This window comes from Mytilus galloprovincialis, chromosome 4 (assembly GCF_965363235.1).
Source record: "Mytilus galloprovincialis chromosome 4, xbMytGall1.hap1.1, whole genome shotgun sequence".
Classification (NCBI taxonomy): Eukaryota; Metazoa; Mollusca; class Bivalvia; order Mytilida; family Mytilidae; genus Mytilus; species Mytilus galloprovincialis.
In genome coordinates this window covers 84,851,733-84,874,618 of record NC_134841.1, presented here as the reverse complement: position 1 = coordinate 84,874,618, position 22,886 = coordinate 84,851,733, and the positions used below count along the sequence as shown (strand labels likewise).

General features: G+C 31.2%; 1 protein-coding gene and 1 long non-coding RNA gene across 4 annotated transcripts in view; one reads left to right on the top strand and one right to left on the bottom strand.

Moving 5' to 3' along the window:
• Positions 1–154: 154 nt before the first annotated feature.
• LOC143073208 (FHF complex subunit HOOK interacting protein 2A-like) overlaps positions 155–22,886 on the bottom strand; it is a 34,135-nt gene continuing 11,403 nt past the window's right edge. Inside the window, exons 8-17 of one of the 2 annotated variants that reach the window (XM_076248570.1) lie at positions 18,239–18,510; positions 16,769–16,878; positions 10,109–10,277; positions 9,228–9,327; positions 8,267–8,357; positions 7,665–7,805; positions 6,724–6,864; positions 5,979–6,082; positions 5,121–5,147; positions 155–3,805 (exon numbers count right to left, since the gene is read on the bottom strand). In XM_076248570.1, the coding sequence (XP_076104685.1) occupies positions 3,697–3,805; positions 5,121–5,147; positions 5,979–6,082; positions 6,724–6,864; positions 7,665–7,805; positions 8,267–8,357; positions 9,228–9,327; positions 10,109–10,277; positions 16,769–16,878; positions 18,239–18,510 (1,264 nt within the window). In that variant the 3' untranslated portion in view covers positions 155–3,696. The remainder of the gene's footprint in view (positions 3,806–5,120; positions 5,148–5,978; positions 6,083–6,723; positions 6,865–7,664; positions 7,806–8,266; positions 8,358–9,227; positions 9,328–10,108; positions 10,278–16,768; positions 16,879–18,238; positions 18,511–22,886) is intronic. The other variant, XM_076248571.1, reaches the window with a different exon arrangement.
• Positions 18,747–22,885, top strand: LOC143073211 (uncharacterized). Of its 2 annotated transcripts, XR_012977432.1 has the most exons (4): positions 18,747–19,219; positions 19,981–20,173; positions 21,396–21,474; positions 22,749–22,885. It is a non-coding gene; the product is annotated as an uncharacterized LOC143073211 (long non-coding RNA). The 2 variants fall into 2 exon arrangements; XR_012977431.1 differs by having other exon boundaries at positions 18,755–19,219; positions 21,396–22,885.

The window sequence follows — 22,886 nt, the reverse complement described above, 5'->3', positions numbered from 1 at the left end:
GGCTAGTTATCAGACTTCTGCAAAACCACGAAATTAAATATCTATGAACATTTAAGTTTTCCTTAATCCACAAAAAGTTGATACCCACGAAAATAGATCCACATGTCAGATTATGTAAACCATACTGTTAATCAGTGAAAAAGCAAGTCAAATATAATTTTGTAAGTGTTTATTATAGAATGATTTACCATCAAATAAAATTTATAACAAATTGTACACATTATGATGATTTGGCACCAGTAGAATTGTAACAAAATAACTTCAAAACTTGCACTCAAATATTTATGAAAATATTTATGGATTGCCATTCAAATCAATTAATCATTAGATATTAAACTTCAGTATAAAATTTCCCTTTTGCCCTTTCATATCCTTTCAAAAATGTCCATAACCTGAACAAAATAGACCAAATTCCATAAATACTAGTTCTGTTTATTCATTGGACTTGATTTATAGAACTATGACAATGATAACCAAGTTTAGCAGTAATTTTTCAATTTTTAAAGGGGCATAACTCTAGAATGGTAAAAGTGACGCCACTAAACTTCAAACTTAATCTGTGTTTAGTGCATAAGTTTCATAACAATATTTTTGGTTGAGAGACAAAATAAAGTAAGAAAATGGAAACCAATTTGGGATCTACGAACTGATGGACAAGGGTAAATTTAATGCCCTCTCTGATATGAGGTGGCATCAAAGGTGCATAAATTTAAGATCTTTTGGACCATTCAATGTTTTTTTTTACTGAATTAACTATCAAATTTTCATTTATTTTAATTTAAATTGAAATTTCTCAAAAAATGTAATCCTACATCTTTTCTGTCTTATTTCTTAGGGCTAAACATTTCTGTTTTATCAATACAAAATTATGGATTTAATAAACTGTGTCCTTTTAGAGGCAAATTTGTACTCAAGATACCTAAGCTTTTATTACTGAGTAAAATACAAAAAACTATTGTATCATTATGTTTATTTTACATACTCTCATTAACCAAAATGTTCTTTTTAATTTTTTTCTACATGAATGGAAATTGGTCTATAGATATTGAAAAAAAAAACTGTTCACCCAAAAGCATTCCCTCAACAACAGTAGTTGTTGTATCTCTATACTACAAAATATTTAAAATAACTAAAAACAAACATTATAAACAGTGTATTGTGCATACTATAACACTAACTATGCAAAATGAGTATCCTTCAAACAATGACTAGATATTCACAGCAGTCTAAAATGGATTTCTATTATAACATAATACTGATAAAAAATAATCTTCAGAGTCGTGTGTTCTACATAACTATTCATTGCATATGGTCAATTCTAACAAGTTTTTAAAATGTAATAAATATACATGATCACAGTAAATACTGTGTTGCCTTGCTTATAATAAGATTGACACATTGTTGACTTTTCTTTATAAAAAAAATGACTTTTTTTCTTCCCAAGTAAGCAGAGAGTAAATTGATATGAAAATAGATCTCTCTTAAATAAATGTCACCCTTCAACTTTAAAGAGCAAAAGAAGCCAACAACCAACTATTCTCTCACAATTGTGACAAGATTTTTCATCTGTTATCAAAATTCTTGAATATATAAACCATAAGCCAATTTAAATTAGTTAAAGTGCCCATTCCTCCAAAGTTAAAAAATATAGATTTCTTGAATATTGAAAGATATTTAATAAATTTTGTATGCTGCTCATTTCATACTATTGAAATCAACAGCATATAGAATGTCAATATCGAAGAAATAAATGTATACTAATATATATTTTAACTTTGTTATATGAATCAATTTCTTTTTTATACAATATAATATGAAGAAATTTACAAGCAACAAAAAAAACCCAAATCAACAGTAGAGGATATATATTGATGATATACTCACTTCAGACAAAATTCGTGAACAAATTTGTGACCAATCGTGTAAATAAAACATGCTTATGTGCTAATTATCAAACTATAAAAACTAACAGTATATATAGGTAAGGCTTTAATACCATTAAAAATGTTTTAAGAACAGATTTTAAAAAGGAAAAAATTTCCACTCAGGTTCAAAAAATGATTTTTTTAACTGATGTGTTTACCAGGAAATGTCCTTCTAATACTCTATGATTAATCCATTGTTGACGAACTTTGCCAATGTCTTGGATATTTAAGCATCGCCAGGTAATATTTCAACATTATGTAGTAAATTCAATCTTAAATTGAAGAAAGGTAGGACAATAATTCAATTACTAGAATTACAGCACAGACTGTTATATAAAATAGTTTAACAGACAGCAATTATTATGTCTAAATTGATCTAAAATCAAAGTGCTCTGTTCAAAAACAAAAGTGTTGATTACATTGTTATCATTAAAATAGTGCAAAATTTATGGTTACAGGTAACACCTTCTGTGATCACTTTCACAATATAAGAAAAATAAAAAATAAAAATATTAAACAAAACTAAGATATCTAAAAGCACCATTTGATAAAGAAATATTGCACATAATAACAGTATCATTCATGCCAGAAAAAGTAAACCATTTCACAAGTTTAAAAAAACTAAACCTAGAGAAAGTAAAGCACAACATTTTTTTTATGCAATAAGATATGACAGCTCAGAACAACTTCTTTGCCCCATGTATTTTAATCAAATAAAGAAATCATTCACTTCCAAATTAAAAATGCCTGACTTTGCATGATCATGCCTTTTTTTTTTAGGGGTATGTTCTTATTCCTTACAATGCCCTGTACAAAATTTCACTAAACATTTGACTTAGCGCATGTTGTATCAAAAGCATTTTGACTGTTAGGGTGAAAAATGTCATAAAAACAGAAACATTTTGCAACTGGAATAACATGTTATAATTTATTTTTATGCATATTCAGATGAAATCCAATTCATCAAATTTTTTTAACCCCATATTCATTTATTTGTGAATAAATCTCATGTTTGTGACATTTTATATTCAATGAATTGCTTTCAAATATAGAGTTCTCATGATAAAAAGTAATTTGACCATTAACAAAACATTCTATTATTGGCAGATATATTCTAAAAATTGAGACAAAACAAAATGTATCATTGTATAACAAAGACAAGTAAAATAAAAATATCATTGTTAAGTGCAATCTCAAAACAAATATTCAACATGTAAAATAAAAAGCTTCAACAATCCTAGAACTATTTCTAAAGCAATATGAAAGAAAAACCAAAATACATCACAGTTCAAAAGGATACAAAAAAAAGACAATTAATTTACAATGTGATTTTAGATGAAATCATAAAAAAACAAGATATGTTGGGACGACTCAAATGCCTCCGTCTAAGAAATGACAGAAAGACTATGAAGTTTTAGAAAAGTAGATTGTATAGGACAAGGCATGTACTACTCTCTATCTTGAACTCATTTTTTTCTGTTATTAACTACAAAAGAGGCTCAATATCTTACAGGTATAATATAAAAGTCATTACAACTGTTTTGTTATTGAAAGACAGAAGTTTGAAAATGGGTAACAGTACATGCCCTAGCTACTGAGCGAGTGGACATACAAATTTTTGAGTTTCTCCTTAACTCTTCATACATAACAGATAACAATCGACAATTCACTGGTTTTCTGCATGATTCATAACAAACAATGTTTAACAACTTCCTGCATTGAAATTTTAAAATAAAATGATAGTTTTATGAGAATATTAAGTCTGTTGTGCTCAAGATCTGGACATGACAGCATGATGTTGTACAAATACAATGGCAGCCATTTCTTTACAGAATTCTTCAAATACAATAATAGCCTCTAATCTGCTCTGACCTTCAAGCCTACAAAATGTAAAATATATATGTTTAAAATTTAACATTGTAAAAATTGAATAAATATTTGTAAATATTTCAAATGCCCATACTGATATATTTAAAAAAATAAAATTGAATGGAAAATAATGTACAAAAGCTGAAATATTTTTTATTAATGCTACAGGTATATATCACATTTATCTCCATCTTAACATTTCTGATATTTTGTATATTTTTGGTAAAAGTTTGCTGATATATAAGCATCTAGTGTTACCTCAACTGGAGATATATTTTGAATTTGCTGAGATTGCCTAGTTATTTTGTAAACGATGTCCAGTGCAAAGGTAAAATTAGGGAAGCAAGCATGAAAACTGATTTTGCTCACATCAAAATTGATTATTATTCAGTTTTAATATTCACTATATAATACAAAAGAGATTAATATAATTTTTAACATAATTTTTTTTAAATGAGACAATATATGCATTGACAGAAATATAACGAAACCAAGCACTAACAGTAGCTTGCAATAATATTAGTGCACAGCTCCATCCTGTATAGCAGAACATGTTACCCTTCACTTACCCAGAGAATCATAAAAAAAAATTATACAGAAGATTTTGTGAAAAAAATACACAATTGTCATATTTTTGAGACATTTTGATGAATGTAAATAAATCCTATTTTGTATTTTAATGAAAAAATGGATCAATAGTCTCAAATGGGTGGGTTGAGCAGAATATTTCTTAAACAATTGAGAATGGTCTATAATGAATATTAAAATATGTAAAAAATGGATGAAACAATTTTGGTAAACAAAACTATTATGGGTGGTGCACAACATCAGAAGGTGCAAACATTTCTGTGAAGTTTCAAGGATCTAAGTTGAATACTGCAGATGGAGTTGATTTCGTTAAATTGGTACTTGGACAATATTTGATGGAAAAGAAACTCCACTGTCTGGCAAAATCAGAAAAAAATCCTCAACCAATTCTGAAAAGCACAACATCAAAATGATGGCTTCAATGCATAACACAAATTTTCTAGCTATAATCATGCAAGTATCCCATAAGGTTATAGTACAGAAGGAAGACAACTTTACTGTTTGTGCAGTAGCTAACAGGAGATAATAAGCCAGGCATCTGATTTTTTTAACCCATGCAAGTATTCCTGAAGCAAGATTACCATATGGCATAGTGCAGAAGGGAGACAACTGTACTGTTTGTGCAGTAGCTAAAGGGAGATAATAAGCCTGGTACATGATTTTTGTTTACCCATGCAAGTATCCCATAATGCATAGTGAAGAAGGGAGACAACTGTATGTGAAGGAGATATCACTTACCTGTTTTCATGCACATTCTGTCTCAAACTATTATACATAAATGCAGTATAGTACAATATTACAACTTATTCTATAATTTTCATGCTTTATTCACAATCTTGTCAAAATGCAATTAACTCTGACATGCATAGTTTTACAAATTAATGAAAGATAAAGAATATGCATAAATCTGTTGGTTATCATGCAATAATTCAACTGAAAAAATTCTAAGAGGATTATCAATGACATCAACACTATCTAAACTTACAAGTTAAATAAAATAATCAAATTTTAATGTTTGTTATAAATGTTTTAAGTAGGAGGTGCACTAAGGGTCATTATTGGTCTTTACAATTTAAAGTATTACAAAACTTATGAAGCTTTTGCACTAAATGATTCATATGTATGTGCAAATATTAAACATTAAGTGAAATAATGAAAAATCATCCAAATTTGTCAGATGATAGTTTACAATCGTTTTTTTTCTCTCTCAGAAAGTGACATTAATGCCTATTTTTTTTACACATATTTGATGGTTAAAAAATATTTAGCTCATGCCAAAGCCAAATAAATATTAACATGTAATGGGTTGGTCCATATTTTTCAGTCCAAATTTTTTTCAAAATTAATCTTCCATATATGTATATTTTGTCATTTAGACATTTTTCTATCAAACTTTTAATTTCAATAGTTTCATAACTGTAATTGATTGCTACTTTGGTTTTTAGTTTCGTATTGTTTATTTCAATAAACATATGAATGTAAATACTACTCTTCAAATATAAAAAAAAAATAATGCCATTATTACACCATATCCTTTACTTATATATTATTGTTTCAAATACAGTTAATAAAGAACCCCTTTGTGTAATTCCGTACCTGGTTATTGTTGGCATTACCCCCAACAGACTCTTTCTGGCTATCACCAGTTTCTTGCCTAATTCTGGATCATTGCCTAGCTGGGTTTTTATTTCATTAGCAACCTGTTAAAATATAATTCAACATGGACAATGCAATAAAGATCTGAGCTTTACATGTTTAATGTAGATGATGTACAACAAGAGCGGACACATTTGTCTATTAGTATTTCTTACTGTGACTTCCTTATTTTTTATGAATACAAATTTTCATATATTTCAGAACATATTGTACTTTTTTTGGTTTTAATAATTTCGGCAAACAATACTTTTATAAGATTTGCATTTTGTGAGACATTAAATTAAATTCATGGTATTTCCCTGAAAACTCAATCATATTAGTAATGAATCTGCAGTATAATCTATGACCCTTTACATTTTTTTTTATATAAGTTAAAGTAACCATTTTTTTTTCATCGCCATTGTCATAATTTTAAAAACACTTCCATCCTGGACCATAAAAAAGGAAAAACTGATACAGAATATCTAGTATAAGACTAGAAATATATTGTCTAAAAAAAAACATACCTTTTTTATTTCTATTGAAGTTTTAATTTGGTTCATTATATAGGATCCATAAAAATATACATAGGTAGGCACTTTGCAACACCTCAATTAAGGGTGGGGTCAAATACAGTGTAAATATACCTCTATAGATGGTTATCCCATTTAAAAGTACAATGTATGGTTAAATGGTACACCCTTACCTTTTGTAGTACATTGAATAGAGATTTAGCATTGTCTTTAAGACAAAGGTATGGATCCATAAAGAACTCCTGTAGGTTTGGATGTGGTATAGAGGCTAGTTTGGCTATCACTGATGTCAGCTGTAGATTTATCGTGTAACTCTGAAAATAATAAACATACAGTAAATTAACTGTCATGAACAGTATGTTGGTGTGCAATTGCTATGATTATGATGGTCTTTGTTCAGTAACAATTGAAAGAATTAACAGGCAAAGGTTTACTATGGAATATGTTTCCTAATTTATTTTCATAGATAACTAGAACACACCCATGATATCGCGGGTCTGTGACTGACTTAAGGTATAGAACTATGTGCAAGTCTTATTTTAGCCTGGAATATTTTAGTATTGGTATTGTCATCTGATAAAGTCATGCTGGTTTGAAGATGCTCAGTTTTCTCTACTTTCAAAATCTTTCTGTTTGAACCCCTCGATCTGGAACTTATCAATTATTGGTTATATTAATTATTTGGAAAACAAAAGGGCCTGGGAATTGAGTTAATTTTATTGAACAGCATTTTCCTATATTAGCTATAAATAAAGTTGAATTCTTTAATTCGCTGTTTTACTTCATGCCAGCTAACAAATTGGAAACTGTACCTATACGTCTTATTTTAAGTCTAAATTTTTAGTATTTTTAGCTGACAAATTATACCTCGTTATTTTAGTATTATAGATTATTTCCCTCAATTCATCGTATTTATATATTTTTACAATTTTCATTCATGAGTTGATGAGAAATACAACTTTTACAGTTCTAAATTTAAATATTTATATTAGCATGATTTTTTAATCAAGAAAGTTATCTAAATAAATCTCTGCAAAAAATAAGGGAGTTTTACATATAGTTTAAAATAAGAACTGCACTTATGAAACAGTCTAAAGCTGTAAATCGTACTGACCTGGTCTAACAGTCTGGACAGTTTGTCTAAAATCATCCTAAGAAATGATCCCTCATAGAATGTGGTCATGTGATAAACCTCTGATGTTACTGGTTCTTTAGGCCATGACCAGGGATGGCACATCTCACACATATCACTATACTGTAATACAGAATGGCATTTATTACATCTTGTACATTGCCTTTGGAAAAGAATTAACTTGAATTTTAGGTTAAAAAAGTTAGTGAATAAATTTTCTAAAATTATCCTTATAAAAAATTCTGATCTACATCGAAGGTGAATCTAAGCAGATTTCTTGAATATCAATAAGACAAACATAAAATATTTGGATTGTGCTATACAAAATTGACAAACAAAAACGCCATATCCTTAGATAGGAACAACAGAGTTAATTATAAATTGAGAAATTGTAAGCAGTATTAGAACAAACTAGTATTGAAATCATGCACCAAACACCATTGGTTTTAATGGTTATTATAGCATTACAAGTCCATATTTTTCACTTTGACGCTAAGAATATGGTAATAAAGAGTTATTATATTCAACATTACGTGATAATTAGCAACTTTGTATACTAAAAAAATAATCCTTTAAATGAGCACCTGTTTGTGGGCATCTTTGAGGTACATGTCATACCCACTATCAGCTGTTTGGTAACTGGATTTCAGATCTTCTGGTAGTAATGAAAAATAACTGAAATTAAATGTACATGCTTTGTTATCTATTTTAGGTAGTATTTAAAAACTGACCACTACATTGTATATCAAAGTCATTTTCTTCATGTTCTTTACAAGTTAAAAGATATTCTTGTATCAAATGTTTGAAGGCTACAGGGGTAAATTCAGTATATAAATATACGTCATCAGGGACCGCCTATTTAGAAGAGAGCTTTCTGTATAACACTGAAGTCATATGCTCTTCTGATTGGTAGATAATGTTTGTAATAAATATTTTTTGGCAGATGGATCAAAACTAGAGTTGAAAAAAAATAAAAAATAAATGCTGAAAGTACTAATTTTTTTTACTACAGGATTGAAATGTAATGGGGATCAGTCAGTATAGGAATTCAGTGTGAATCTACATTGTTTGTAAACAAGGCCATGTGAATGCCCAGAAATGGCGCATGACCCTATTTTTCTATTGTTGCAAAAGATAGGGCTACATTTGTACTTTCATGAATGTTATATGAAAGTTTCCAATTTCTATAGGTAAATCAGGTATAAATTTAATTCCATACATAGATTAGCATTAAAGTCAATGGGAGATTTTTTACTGAATTTACCCCTACACTGTAACAACAGATGAAAATACTGAAAACTAATGAATGTTTCTATAAAAATATATATCATACATCAATTTTCTTTTCCATAAATAAGAGTGTAGCAAGAGGCAATTAATATAAACAAAAACTGAACTCCTTGTAATGTGTCTAAATATAAAGTGATGATTATTCAAGGATCATATTTTATTCCATCTGATGTTTACATGATCTTGTCTCCTCATCAGCATTAAAAAAACAGAAATAAAATTTTCTTCATAAAATATCCTAAGTATCCAACATACCTATTAACAATTTTATGCACCTCTATCCTATTCCTACTAGTTGAGGGCACAGGACTGGAAGATGTCGATGAAAGAGGTGAAGACTTTTCGGATGTTGAATCTAAAATTATGAAAATGTCAATCATAGTAATAATTAGTGTTTACCGTCTTTTATTAGAAAAGCTTTTTCTTACAATGAAGAACTGATGTAAGAATTACTGTAAATTTAAAATTTATTGCAAGGAAAATAACTAGTAATCTAGATTTAAGTTCATTCTTCAAATATCTCAATAATAAACAGTGTTCTAGCTAGGCCGTTTTCACAGGGCGGTCCCCCCGCCCTTTTCAGAGTGCCGCCCTGTGCCCTTTTTACAGTTTCCGTAGCACCCTGCCTTTTTGAAGATTGATTTCATATTATTTTGTTTGTTTTGATATAATCCGCAAATTATGAAATTTTACCTGGCAACAACTTTATGACTGTTTACGACCCATAATTTCTGAATTTATATTAGTAGTCTTTCTGTTTTTTGTTTTTTTTAATCTTTGGTTGTTGTCTCTTTGACACATTCTCAATTCCATTCTCAATATTATTTCAGCTGTTTGGATTTGGAAAGTGAAATAATTGAATTCTCAACCATATTCAAAATGAGAGTATAATGAAGTAATATGAATAATAATCCTGATATGCATTTTGAATGAGCCACTCCACAAAGTAACACTTACAGTACCGGGAAGATAAGCTACCCCACCTAGACACAGAAAGCTGACCCGCCTTTGATTTTATTCTTAAATGTTTAACTATTAAGCTGTAAATAACATTTTTTTATTTGATATTGTAAGGAACTGAAACATTGCCACTATTCCAACTGACATCACTAGTTACCTCCCTTTAATTAAAATACCTGAAGATTGAGATTCTTCTTTGGTTCTGGAATCCTCCACCTTGACCATGACAGTGTCCTCTGTGTAATAATCTCGACCAATCAGATTCCTCAGCACCAGGTTATAGATAATAAATTCATTGTCTTTTTGTAACAGCATATCAAATAACTTCAGACTGGCTAGACTTAACTGAAATATACAAGGCCAACCTTAAAAATATGTTTGTTTGCAGTTTTCCGATTGTACCTTCAGACTGAAGGTTCGGTAGGTAGGAAAAATATTTTATTTTATCAGCCAAAAAGTTTAAACAAGCAGTTACACAAACCAAGTTTCTTGTTAAGAAAAAAAAAAACATTTTAAAACAACAAACACTGGACATGCTGAAAACCAACATCAAATGAACAGGCATTTTCAGATAAAAAAACTTTTTAACCAAAACTGAAACTTTAACATAGTGTCATTATCCAATTTATGACATAAAATATGGTATAATTATTAAATACTGGAACACTTATAAACAAGGAATGTCATTATGACTAGAACTGTTTTAAAGAAATATATTCAGACATGTATGCTTCAAGATGAAGATTGACTAGAATGTTTTCATGAGTAGAGTATTTTCATCAGAAAATATAGATATTAAAGATTTATAAGACAATGTATTAAAGAGTGTATTTTTAATAAAAAAAAAAACACCATTGAATCTTCCTCAATTGAAAAAAAGGCAACTTGAAAAAAAAGTATTGAGACATTCGATTGTTTTCATATTTCTAACAATATTTAATTATATGTGATAAGGTTATATTTTTGCCAGGCTTTAATGAAAACCAAAGAAATCTAAAGTTTGGGGTGAAATCCATAGCACCCCATTAAAAGTAAATGGTCTGTACTGAAATGTTTTAAATGCATAAAAAAAATTGGCAGCATAGCTCCTAAGGACATGTTTTAATTGAATTCACACAGGCCACACAGTTTGGGTATATTTAATATTGTAAGAAAGAGAATAATTGCAATGAGTGGGGCAGCCCCCCTTATCCTAAAGGAGCATACTCATTGCAATCAAAGATAGATTTAATATAGAGAGAGTATATTTATTTTTCAAGCTAACCATTCATTTTCTCTACATCTTTGTGTAGTTAGGGTTGCTTCTTATTGATTTGGCATGATCTATATCCATTAACATTTCAAATCAGCCCTTCCTCCGTACAGGCGTGTTTACAGATATCCATGAGGATTTAAGTCACGGAGGAGTGGTTTCATCTTTGTTGTCTTCACAACGATTTGTAGAAAATATGCCATACTTCAAGCTGCTGTCGAATTATTTAACCACTGAAATTGGTTCCATAAAGTCAGGCTCCACAGATTCTGTACCCGATTTGTTTGAGACAGAATGGTTATCGTGTCAGTTATGAATATCCGCTGCATCATTGTCAATGATATCATCACACATCATTACATGTGCCTGAATCTGTATAAACAGTTTACTAATAAACCTTTTTGTTTGTTATTTGTCTTAAAATTGACACGAGACGACAGCGTAAAGTACTCCTCCATGACTTCATGGATACCTGTAAACAATTTCCATGTGCTTTATCATTAAATGGTCACATGAACGCTTGACGGGGAGCTAAGAAAAACCGAACTTGAAATGCGTAATTGACCCAGACTTTAAATAATTTCCGGAAAGGACCCAAAGTTCCGGATCGCGTCAATAGAAGTATTAAAAAAAATTTCTTCAAATTTAAAGCAATAAAATTTTCACAGTCGGGAGGATTTTCAAGGGTCGGTCGGTAAACTGCAAACAAACAATATTTTAATTTAAGCCCTGAACAAATTATAAAATTGATTTTCCCATTAAAAATGGCAAATACATAAATTACAAAAAAATAGCTTTGGTATGTGTTACAAATTGGGTTGTCTCATTGGCACTCATACCACATCTTCCTATATCTAATTATTTAATACATTTAGGAAAAAGTGATATAATAATTTTACTTTTATCAAAATGTAATCTGATTTGGAAAGAAAAACAATGGGCTAATGTCTATTGGCTTTCCTTGTTTCTTGGAAAATCATAAATGGTACCACAAATCTATCAGTATGTACCGCATAGCAAAAATAAACAGAAACAAGAATGTGTCCTCAGTACACGAATGCCCCACTCACACTTTCATTTTCTATGTTCAGTGGACCGTGACATTGGGATAAAAACTCTAATTTGGCATTAAAATTAAAAAGATCATATCATAGGAAACATGTGTACTAAGTTTGAAGTTGATTGGACTTCAACTTCATCAAAAACTACCATGACCAAAAACTTTAACCTGAAGCGGGACGAACGAACGGACGAACGAACGGACGGCTAAACGGAGGCACAGACCAGAAAACATAATGCCCCTCTACTATCGTAGGTGGGGCATAAAAATACCATTGATCATAACAATATACAATATAAATAAATAAATTGTAACTGTTTTTATGGTGGTTACTTTTTTCATTTTTTTTAAGAACAGGTTTGGTAAGAGTTCAAGTCTCTTTGTCATTAGCAAAGTTATAATGTCTTGTAATTTTGGTCAGTCAAATTTATCAGTATTGTTGTTGTAAAACAAAATTCTGTTCAAGATGGACATTAAATGCCTTTAATATGGCTGCCAATTTTGCAGACATAAATTTCCAGTCCCATAAAAAATGATGGATCTAGTTTGGTTTTATAACTTTCTTCAATCAAAGAGCTGAAAGCTCTGAAGAAAAATGACGCCACTGTCTCTAATATTGGGATAGTTTTTATGCAAGTCTTGATTTTCACATACCGTAATTAGTTTAACAATGCAACATGTCTCGTAAGCATATAATTGATATTCGTATATGAGTGTGTGTGAAGTGAAGGTGCCAACTGGCTGGTTTTTTTTAAGACAAATGAATAGGTCAAGACTACCTGAATTGTACAAATAAATACTGTAGAAAGGCTTCTATATTTCTCACTGGTACATAGGCTGAATCTGGGTCCGTTCGTGCCCATTCACGTTTGCGCCAACTCATGTTCGCCCCCTTTCACTTTCACACCCTACATGTTCGCACCCAATCTTAATTGGTTTTGTGTTTAATAACTCTGTAAGCAAGTGTTTTCTTATAAGTATAATTGTTGTCATTGTCTCAAAATAAAGTGAGACAGCATTTTTTTTTGTGTTGAATAAATCTTAATCATGTTTTGGATAGCGTATTGTTAAAGATAATAATAATCCTTTCTAAATAAAGTGGTATTTTGTCAACGTTTTATTTAGCGTTGAATAACTCTTAATCATGTTTTGGTTATTGTATTGCTATACTTTGTTTCATTGACCTCTTTCATAATGAAGTGAGATTCTGACTAATTTTTTTTCTGTGTGTTGAATTAATTTTATCATGTTTTGGTTATAATAGTGGATTGCTATATTTTGGTTCCTATATTTTATTGTTTCGTTGTTTCAGATCAAAGGGCTTAAAAACAATTATCTTTTGTGTTTTTCCTTTAAAATCTTCAATGTTTTACTCATACCAAGCTATAAATACATTCAGTATTTACACCAAAGCAATTTAAAACAACAATCATGATTTTCCAATTATTCAACTTGAATTTGAATTAAAATTGGGCGCGAATGAGTAGAGTGCGAACGGACCTTGGGTGTGAACGTGTGAGGTGCGAAAGTGTATTGGGCGCAAACAGACCTGATACCACATAGTCTGAACCCCCTTCTCCCACAAAATATGAAGTAAATTAAAAACAAATTGTTCAGAGAACAATTGAAGTCTTTCCACTAGAAAAGATCTATTTTTATATTGAAATATGAAAAATCAGTTTAAAATGTTAGTTCCTATGGCTTTATGACGTCCTATTAACCTATGACCTTGACCTCAATTTCAAGGTCACAAACCATGGACCTTGAATCAAAATATCCTAGGTCTTTAATATGTTTGGTTAATGAGTACTACCACTTGACGCGTAATTTTAAATGTAAGATGGACAAAAACTCCCTTTTATTGTATGCGCAGCCTTTCAACCAAAATATACAAGTAAGGACATGTCGCAACTAATAATTTATGAAAAATTATTTGTCAAAATGTTATACAGTATTTGAAAAGAAGTGAAAATAAGCCAAAATCAAAATTTATAATATGACCTTGACCTTTGACATTGACCTCATTTTCATTTTTAGTACCAATGACCTCATGAAGACCCTAGGTCTCTATCAGTTATGGTTTACCAGTTGAAAATGCATATCGCTTGAATCAAATGAAAAAGGGGGAATAACTCTCATATGGAGTCCCCATAGAGCTAGGGTTCAAACGAATATTCTTATCCTAAATATGTAACGAGCAATTTGGTAAAATAAAATCTTTTACGGTTACGAAGGAGAGGTGGCCACAAGAAAAACAGTGTTTGGGGAGATAACTCTTACAACGTAATGTATTTTGTTATAATTAAATTTGATATATGTTTCATTATAATACTTTATTCTGATTGGCTAACTGCACATCACATGTTATTCCTCAAGCAATTGCATCACTCAATAAAACTTTTCATTCATGATAACACGTGGTCCCACAATAAAGTGCACAGATGAATTGAATAAAAAAGTTATAAAATTCGTGTTTTCATGATCCTAGCTAAAAAAAGTAATTATAAGTATTGAATGTTTCTTTTTGTAACCTCATAGGGTTGCAAAAGCGTTGACCGTGTGCACATTTTTAGAATGAAGCGCTTACGCTTACGCGCTTCATACAAAAAGTACTTCGGTCAACGCTTTTACACCTCAATGAATTTACAAAAAAAAAGCATTCAATACTTAAATGCAGTTGTAAATTTTTAAAGCAAAAAGAGTTAATACTAACTATCACTTTTTTGGATGTTCATGTACATTTTGTATGTATTTATTTTTCTCAACTACATGAATTTTTTGGTGTATTTTTAATGATATATATGAGTAGTCCAAATAATTATTACGTCTGGCAAGGCTTTTTAAATTTTATTCTGGGACACCTTCCTATGACCACAAGGCTATGTTAATTTTTTTCTGGGACGCCTTCTTACGAACGTCTTAGGAAGGCGTCCCAGAAAAAAATAAAATAGCCTTGTCAGACGTCATTATTATTTGGACTAATACATGAGATATTGGATATTTTTATGCATTATTTAACCAGTTGAGTCTTTTACAGGATTGTTTGTTTAATGCTGTTTAAACATTACTGAAAAAAAAACCACCTTAAATTTGCTAATTATTTGGCATGAAAGTTTGATTTATTGAAAGGGACTCATAGTTTTCCATTTAATTTTAATAATTGTCTAATGGTTAAAACAATAGCTTCGTTGTTTACTTTTATACACAACAACATATTCACTTTGGTTTCGTTGTTTACCTAATATTCACTATGTACTTGGTAACAGTTATTAATTAATTGAATAGAAAATATTATAATAAATATTATTGGAAGCCGAATTGACGTCAAATAGGTGCCGATTTGACTAGATGCCAATTTAACCAGGTGCCGACTTGACTTGTACGTTTCAATTCCTCTGCGATCGTTTGCGGTATTTTCTTGAGAAAACCTATTTTCCATCATCAAAGAGAAGAAGAAACTGTTTGAAATGATTCCCGAACGCTTCGTGATTGTTAAAATAAGTTTAATTCACTTAAAAAACAATTTTAAAACTTGCGATGTTTAAACAGGAAGTTTCAAAATCACGTGTAAAAGAAGAAATTAACCGGTGAGAGTGGAAATCCGTACATAACATATATCACTATAGTACGACTTTTAAAGCAAAACAGTTTCATCCTTTTGTAAAACAGTCTTTAATATACCTATCACATTAATGTTTGAAGGGTCTTAAGCTTATTCAAACCATATAAGTCGGTATGAAACACCAAAACGGAATGATAATAACCGATTACGTTTTGTAGTTTACAAAATTCTGGACTGGTTCCTGTCAAACTACAACACTTTGTTCGACTGTAGTGGAATACAAACAGAAACCAGTTAGTTTGTAAACTGGTTCCTGGCTGATTACTACACAATGCTCATGCATATTAATGATAACACAAGCACATTCCAGTTTGTATTGAAATTAGTAAATACGAAACCAAGCGCGGTAGGCAGAGAAATCAGGTCGGCAGTTATGGAACAATGACTGCGTCATTTTCCAAAAACAGAATATGCATGAGACGTTTAAAACTTTTTTTAATTGAAAAAATAAATGGGGAATGTGTCCATAGGGACACAGATGATGTCCACGCTAGCATATAACGTTATAAATGGACATAACGCAAGAACTGTAAAAGTGAAGCTGCCAAAATTTGAACGAACTTTAACTGAGTTTAGTGGTAATAAGAATTATATATACATTTCATTAAATTTAGTTGAGACAAACTTAAGTTAAGAGAACAGAAACGAAAAAATTTAGCCATTTTTCCATTTGTAAAGGGACATAACTCTAAAATGATAAAAGTGACACAACCAAAATTCAAGCTTGATCTGTATTTAGTGGTAATAAGCATTGTGTATAAGTTTCATAAAATTTGGTTGAGGCAAACTTCAGTTAGAGAACAAAAACCAACTTCAGGATGAACGTACAGACGGACAAGGGTAAAACTTACTGCTCCCTCCGCCATGGCTGGGGCATAAAAAAACACGGCTTAAAAGCTAACCTCTTCTGAAAGATGATCACATCTGTCTATTAAACGCCTTCTTACTCTCCATTTATCTGTTCCTTCTACTTCTGGTAGCATGTCATCTCCCAAAATAAATTTACAAAACTCTGCAAGTAAAATAAGTTATCAGTACCTTTATATGATAATCTAAATACTTGACACCACATAAGTGCTTTAACATTTTAGAGTGTAAAAATTCATTTTGGTTTATTAATCAAATTATTTATATGTTTTATTAATAAAAATAGAAATTAAATAATCTTGTTGTCAGCAGCAAACTCATTGATATAATATTTGGTTTTACTAGATTCTCTGTTTCAATCTTATAGAGATGTCTATGTCTGAAGGTCACATTAAATGTCAAGTTGTCAACACTTCAGTAGTATGTTAAGAAATAAGTAACAAATACAGGGTATAAAAGAACACCTAAACAAGAGAGCTACATATACAGGGTATAAAAGAACACCAGAGAACACCTAAACAAGAGAGCTACAAATACAGGGTATAAAAGAATACTAGAGGACACCTAAACAAGAGAGCTACAAATACAGGGTATAAAAGAATACTAGAAAACACCTAAACAAGAGAGCTACAAATACAGGGTATAAAAGAATCACCAAGAACACCCCTTAAAAAGAGGAGTTCTTAAAAAGTCACAGTTTACTGAATCATGAGGAACACCTAAACAAGAAGCAACTAGCTAAAGTTCTAAACAAGGTACATGAAGCATTATCAATATGCCACAGAAAATAAAATACATCCTTAACAATGAATAAGTCATCATTTGCTGCATCCGTCGTATTGTCAATGTCATGGTTACTTCTGTTAAGTCATGGATTCAGCCCCTGTTATATCCCTGGAGTCTTAGAATAAATCTTCTAGTCAACTTTTCACAACAAACTTATAACATTTATATCTATAATTTTTTTTTAAAATTATATAGGACATAGTTAAACAAATCCTCAAAAGATTTGTATGCAGAATTCGATAGACCCACACATTACAAAGCTTAATGAAAATTAATTTTTTCATAAATCCACAAAAAACCAGTACCTATAAAAACAAATAGATCCAGAATATAGTGCAGGGCTTCCAAAAAATATTCAATATACACTATGGTGACATATCTAAAGACATTTAAAAAGCAATCTGTTCTACAACATTCACCCTAATAATAATATGTGAACTACAAGAAGTCACAATTGTATTCAGTGGATGTTGTTTGTTGATGTGGTTCATAAGTGTTTCTCCTTTGTTAAATAGATAAGCCCTTTGGTGTTGCCATTTGAATGGTTTTTCACTAGTCATTTTTGGGGCCCTTTAAATCTTTCTGTTCAGTATGACCCAAGGCTCCGTGTTGAGGATCGTACTGTGACCTATGATTTACTTTTACAAATTGTGACTTGGATGGAGAGTTGTCTCATTGGCATTCATACCACATTTTCTTATATCAATTTTTGTACATACCTGCCAATAAGGGATGTGAACATACTGTCCTGAGACATCTTGTAAGGTAGGCAGTTGCTAGAACAGCTCCAGTTTCTGAGGTCTGTAGCAATGATGGTTCCATAATTACATCTAGGAATGTCTCTCGTATTGATTTTGACAAAGACTTTGCTACATAAGGATTAGCTACACCAATCAGTTGATCACAATAATCTAGCCATGAAAGGAAGGAAATCAGATGGCGTTTTCCTAAAAATGATTGTTGGTCTTCACTTTCTGTAATTACATCTAACCTGCAAAACAAACATTTTTATCAAATTTGGAATGAATTAATTAGTTGATTTAATTTAAATTGAAACAAGAACATGTGAGCCATGAAATCAGGGTCAAATCGTTAAATGTATTGAATTTAAATAATTAAAACAAAAATGAATATGGGTATTAAGTTTTAAGTTGATTTTACCAAAACTTAGTGGTTATCTTCCTTTACCCAAAGGTGTAACACCACTAATTAAGGCCCGGCCAGAAAGCACATACCAGAAAGTAGTACATATTTAACACAAAATAGTTCCTACGCATGGACATATCTTTTAAAATATGTAGAATATTTTATTAATTTTGGTATCAAATGAAAGCTGCATGACTGGTGATCAATGTAGAACAATTTTTGACTGATAAATTTGAATAATAAAAAAATGGCATGAAATTTAAAAAGGAGGGTACATTTTGCCTTTTTGTCAGATCGGAAGTACCTGTTTTGGTACATCCGAAGCTCCGGGAACCAGTTCTTTCTTATATGCAATTAAAGGTATGTTGATTTTTTCAGTACAGGATACCAGAAGGTGTTGCTTTGACATGCAATGATTGTCACTTTATTTGAACTTAAGATAAAAGAGCTGTGACCACTCGAAATTGAGGAATTTAACATAGAAAGCAATGGGGCCATTAATTAGTGGTGTACTTCCTATTACAGGAATCTGCACGTGCACCCTTGACATTGAGGTAAAAAAATTGAATGTTTTGATGAAAATTTTTGAATGATTTATTAAAAATGAATATTGAGGAGTGGAAAATCAAACAAAAAGACAGAATTTTAAATAATATGACTGTCCAGGGTCCACACAACTGTTGGATATGTGATCTTGGAGGGAAGGGGCAAAAATATTCCACCCTGTGTGTTAAAATGCCATGGGAGATGAAGAGAAAAACTGTGCTTAGCCATAGATTTGCCTACATGATATTTTATGATAATTTTGAACTTTCAGAAAGTTTACAGGTGTCACATTTGTGTCACCAGCACCATTGTGTGAACCCTGACCACCTATCATTAGAACCAAACCATATCAACATGGACCGACAAATTTGTCGTGGAATTTATCCACCTCGGTGTAAAAAACATGAACCGCACAGAGACTGCATATTATAAAATCTGAAAAAGGTACAAATAAAAGTAATTAACAATCCATATACAAAAAATAACCAATATTTACAAAAACAAACAGAGCATGCTGGAATTAATGAAGTTTTGGGTGTCGCTTTGGATGTGATTGATATGCATGGTCATTGGTCACAACATTTTTATTCACACAATTTTTATCATAGTGTGGATCTGCAATGCCTTTGGAATAAAAAGCAGGCTGCAAATAATGTATCAATGCATGAAGACGATACCTTCTGTTGCGACTTTTTGCACGTTGCAATTTTGCGACATGACTACGTTTATGTTTGTATATGTACAATTGACGCCTATCCCTTTGTTTCAGTTTCCTGATAACTTTTGGTGCTGTTATTTTAACACCAAGCTGTTCAGTGAGCAGGAGAGCAGAATTAGCAAACCTATGATTTATCATGTGAACAGCAGCATGTGCACGACCTGGGAAGTTACGCGGGAAGCTTACATTCTTCGGATTACAACGACTCAGCGCACGATTGAATGCTTCACTTTTCTGTGTCGAGGTAAGAAACCGTACTAGATTTAAACTATTGGGACCAAGTAAAATTCCTATGCAGTTTTCCAGTTTAACTTCATCATCACATGTCATTCTACATGTGCTACCATTTGGAATAAAATTCTTTATCCAATGATTTGAAGGCAAACCAGCACACACATAAGAGTTAACCTTACAAGAGGATCCACAATAACCTTTGTAACACATTACTATAGTCTTAATTACTTCAGGCATGTGCTGTTTAACTGTATACAGTTCACCCTGGTGCACATTAAAGCTTTGATTTAACTCTGCAACACACCTTGCTTTGATATCAAGTGCAAATCTATTCTTTTGATTAAGCTTGTTTGTACCAGCAAATAGATTGGGACTAAATGTGCACCTTGTAATAGCCCGTTTCATACTTGCTGATAAATGTCGAACATCACGAAGTGCCTCAACATTGGTACCGTGTACTTGTTTTACACCTTGAAATGCTCTACTATCCCCATCAGTTGTTATGTGGGAAATTTTCAAGTAATCACTGACCTCAGTTGCACACCAGCTGCTGTATGCTCCCTCATTACCAATGGAGGCATCTTCAGCAATATTTGCTGTACACACACCTTCATGATTAGGACAGACAATTTTAAAACCCTTCCCTTTTAATCTAGCAGCTACACTACAGAGTTTATTACCAGTAAACAATGAGACAATTTGTTTGGCCGAAGTATTGTTTTCGGACATTGTGCAAACCACCTGGGTACCAGCTTGAAACGGTGTAGTGCCACTATTTATAAGAGGATTGTTATATCGACAATCGGATTCAACTCTAACTAGTTTTTCATCGGATAGCCCACATATTCTATTTTCTTCAACCAATTTCTTTCTTATGTCTTGCATACTTTTTTTGTTTAATTCCTCAACCTGTTTTGCAACTTTATTAGCAGTCTTTTGCATGCCAGATGAGGAAGGTGGGACAATGTTAGAAATCATAAGAATATCTCGTAAATTCTTGTTTGATATCGGAGAAGTTATCAGACCACACTGGATCTGTACATTAAGCTTTGCAGCCTTCGGACCTCTTTTGTTTGATTCAACAGTATCATACAATCTGTGATATTTGCTTACATAATTACATTTTGGACATTTTAGTCTCTCACGCCATACACAACCCCACTGTTTTGAATTTTCAGTATCAAATCTTAAATGACCATCACAATCTGACTTATCATGTTTTCTAATTTCAGTGGTAAAAAGTTTTTCTACAAGCTGAGGATTGAACACTTTATTTGGACCAGCATCAATACAGTTATTAGCATCCTGAAGGTATTTGTCAACTACATCAGGATTTTTGGGCTTTGGTCGAAGGAGGATCTGTCTGACAGGAGTTCCATCAACATTATCAATTTTCATGACACCATTGTGACTTTGTATTACCCTTTGGTCAAAAACACTTTGAGAAAGCCGAACCAAGTGATTTTTCTTGGATATTGTGATAAATTCAAATTTTTTACCTCTATTCCAAGGGACATAACCCTTTTTAAAACCATGAATTTTTGATAACTTACTTCTTTTTCTAGTCATTTTTTACCTCCAAACTGCTTAAACTGACATCCAATGATGATCAAATTGTAGCCAATCTATCACTCTCTAATAAAAACTATTATAATATGTACAATTTCTTTTTATTTTATCAATTATAGCCTAAAATAGGACCCCTACCTCTGTTCTGATACATGGTTTAGAATTTATACCTGCTGAGGCAAATACATCCTAAGATATGATTGTTAATTGGATTAAAGATGACAAATGGACTTTTAATCTTTAGATAACCTATTCCTCTTGATAAACTGAATTTTATTTGAAAAAAGTATGAAATTGGCAGAAAAATTGGCAGAAATTCTTAAATAAAAACTTTTTTTTAGCAAAATTTAGAAAATTTAAGCAATTTAAATTAAATTCAAATAAATGATTTTAAAATTTTATGTTCTAGGCTGATGGTTTAATGTATGAAGTGAACTAGGAAAACAAAAAATTGCACTTAAATCCCTTTTTGAGGTTTTAATTCAAAGTTTAATGTAAGTGGTCATTTACCCCATTTTAAAGAATTATGTTATAGAAATTAGCTGATATAGGGGTTCTAGTTTTTTGTTTTTTTTCAGTAACCGTGTTATGTAGACATGTAAAATTTTAAACGCATGCTCAGAAATGATTTTGGAACATGACTGGTGCATTGAAATCTCTTAATTTAAGAAAAAAATCTGTTATAGGTGTAACACCACTAATTAAGGCCCGGCCAGAAAGCACATACCAGAAAGTAGTACATATTTAACACAAAATAGTTCCTACGCATGGACATATCTTTTAAAATATGTAGAATATTTTATTAATTTTGGTATCAAATGAAAGCTGCATGACTGGTGATCAATGTAGAACAATTTTTGACTGATAAATTTGAATAATAAAAAAATGGCATGAAATTTAAAAAGGAGGGTACATTTTGCCTTTTTGTCAGATCGGAAGTACCTGTTTTGGTACATCCGAAGCTCCGGGAACCAGTTCTTTCTTATATGCAATTAAAGGTATGTTGATTTTTTCAGTACAGGATACCAGAAGGTGTTGCTTTGACATGCAATGATTGTCACTTTATTTGAACTTAAGATAAAAGAGCTGTGACCACTCGAAATTGAGGAATTTAACATAGAAAGCAATGGGGCCATTAATTAGTGGTGTACTTC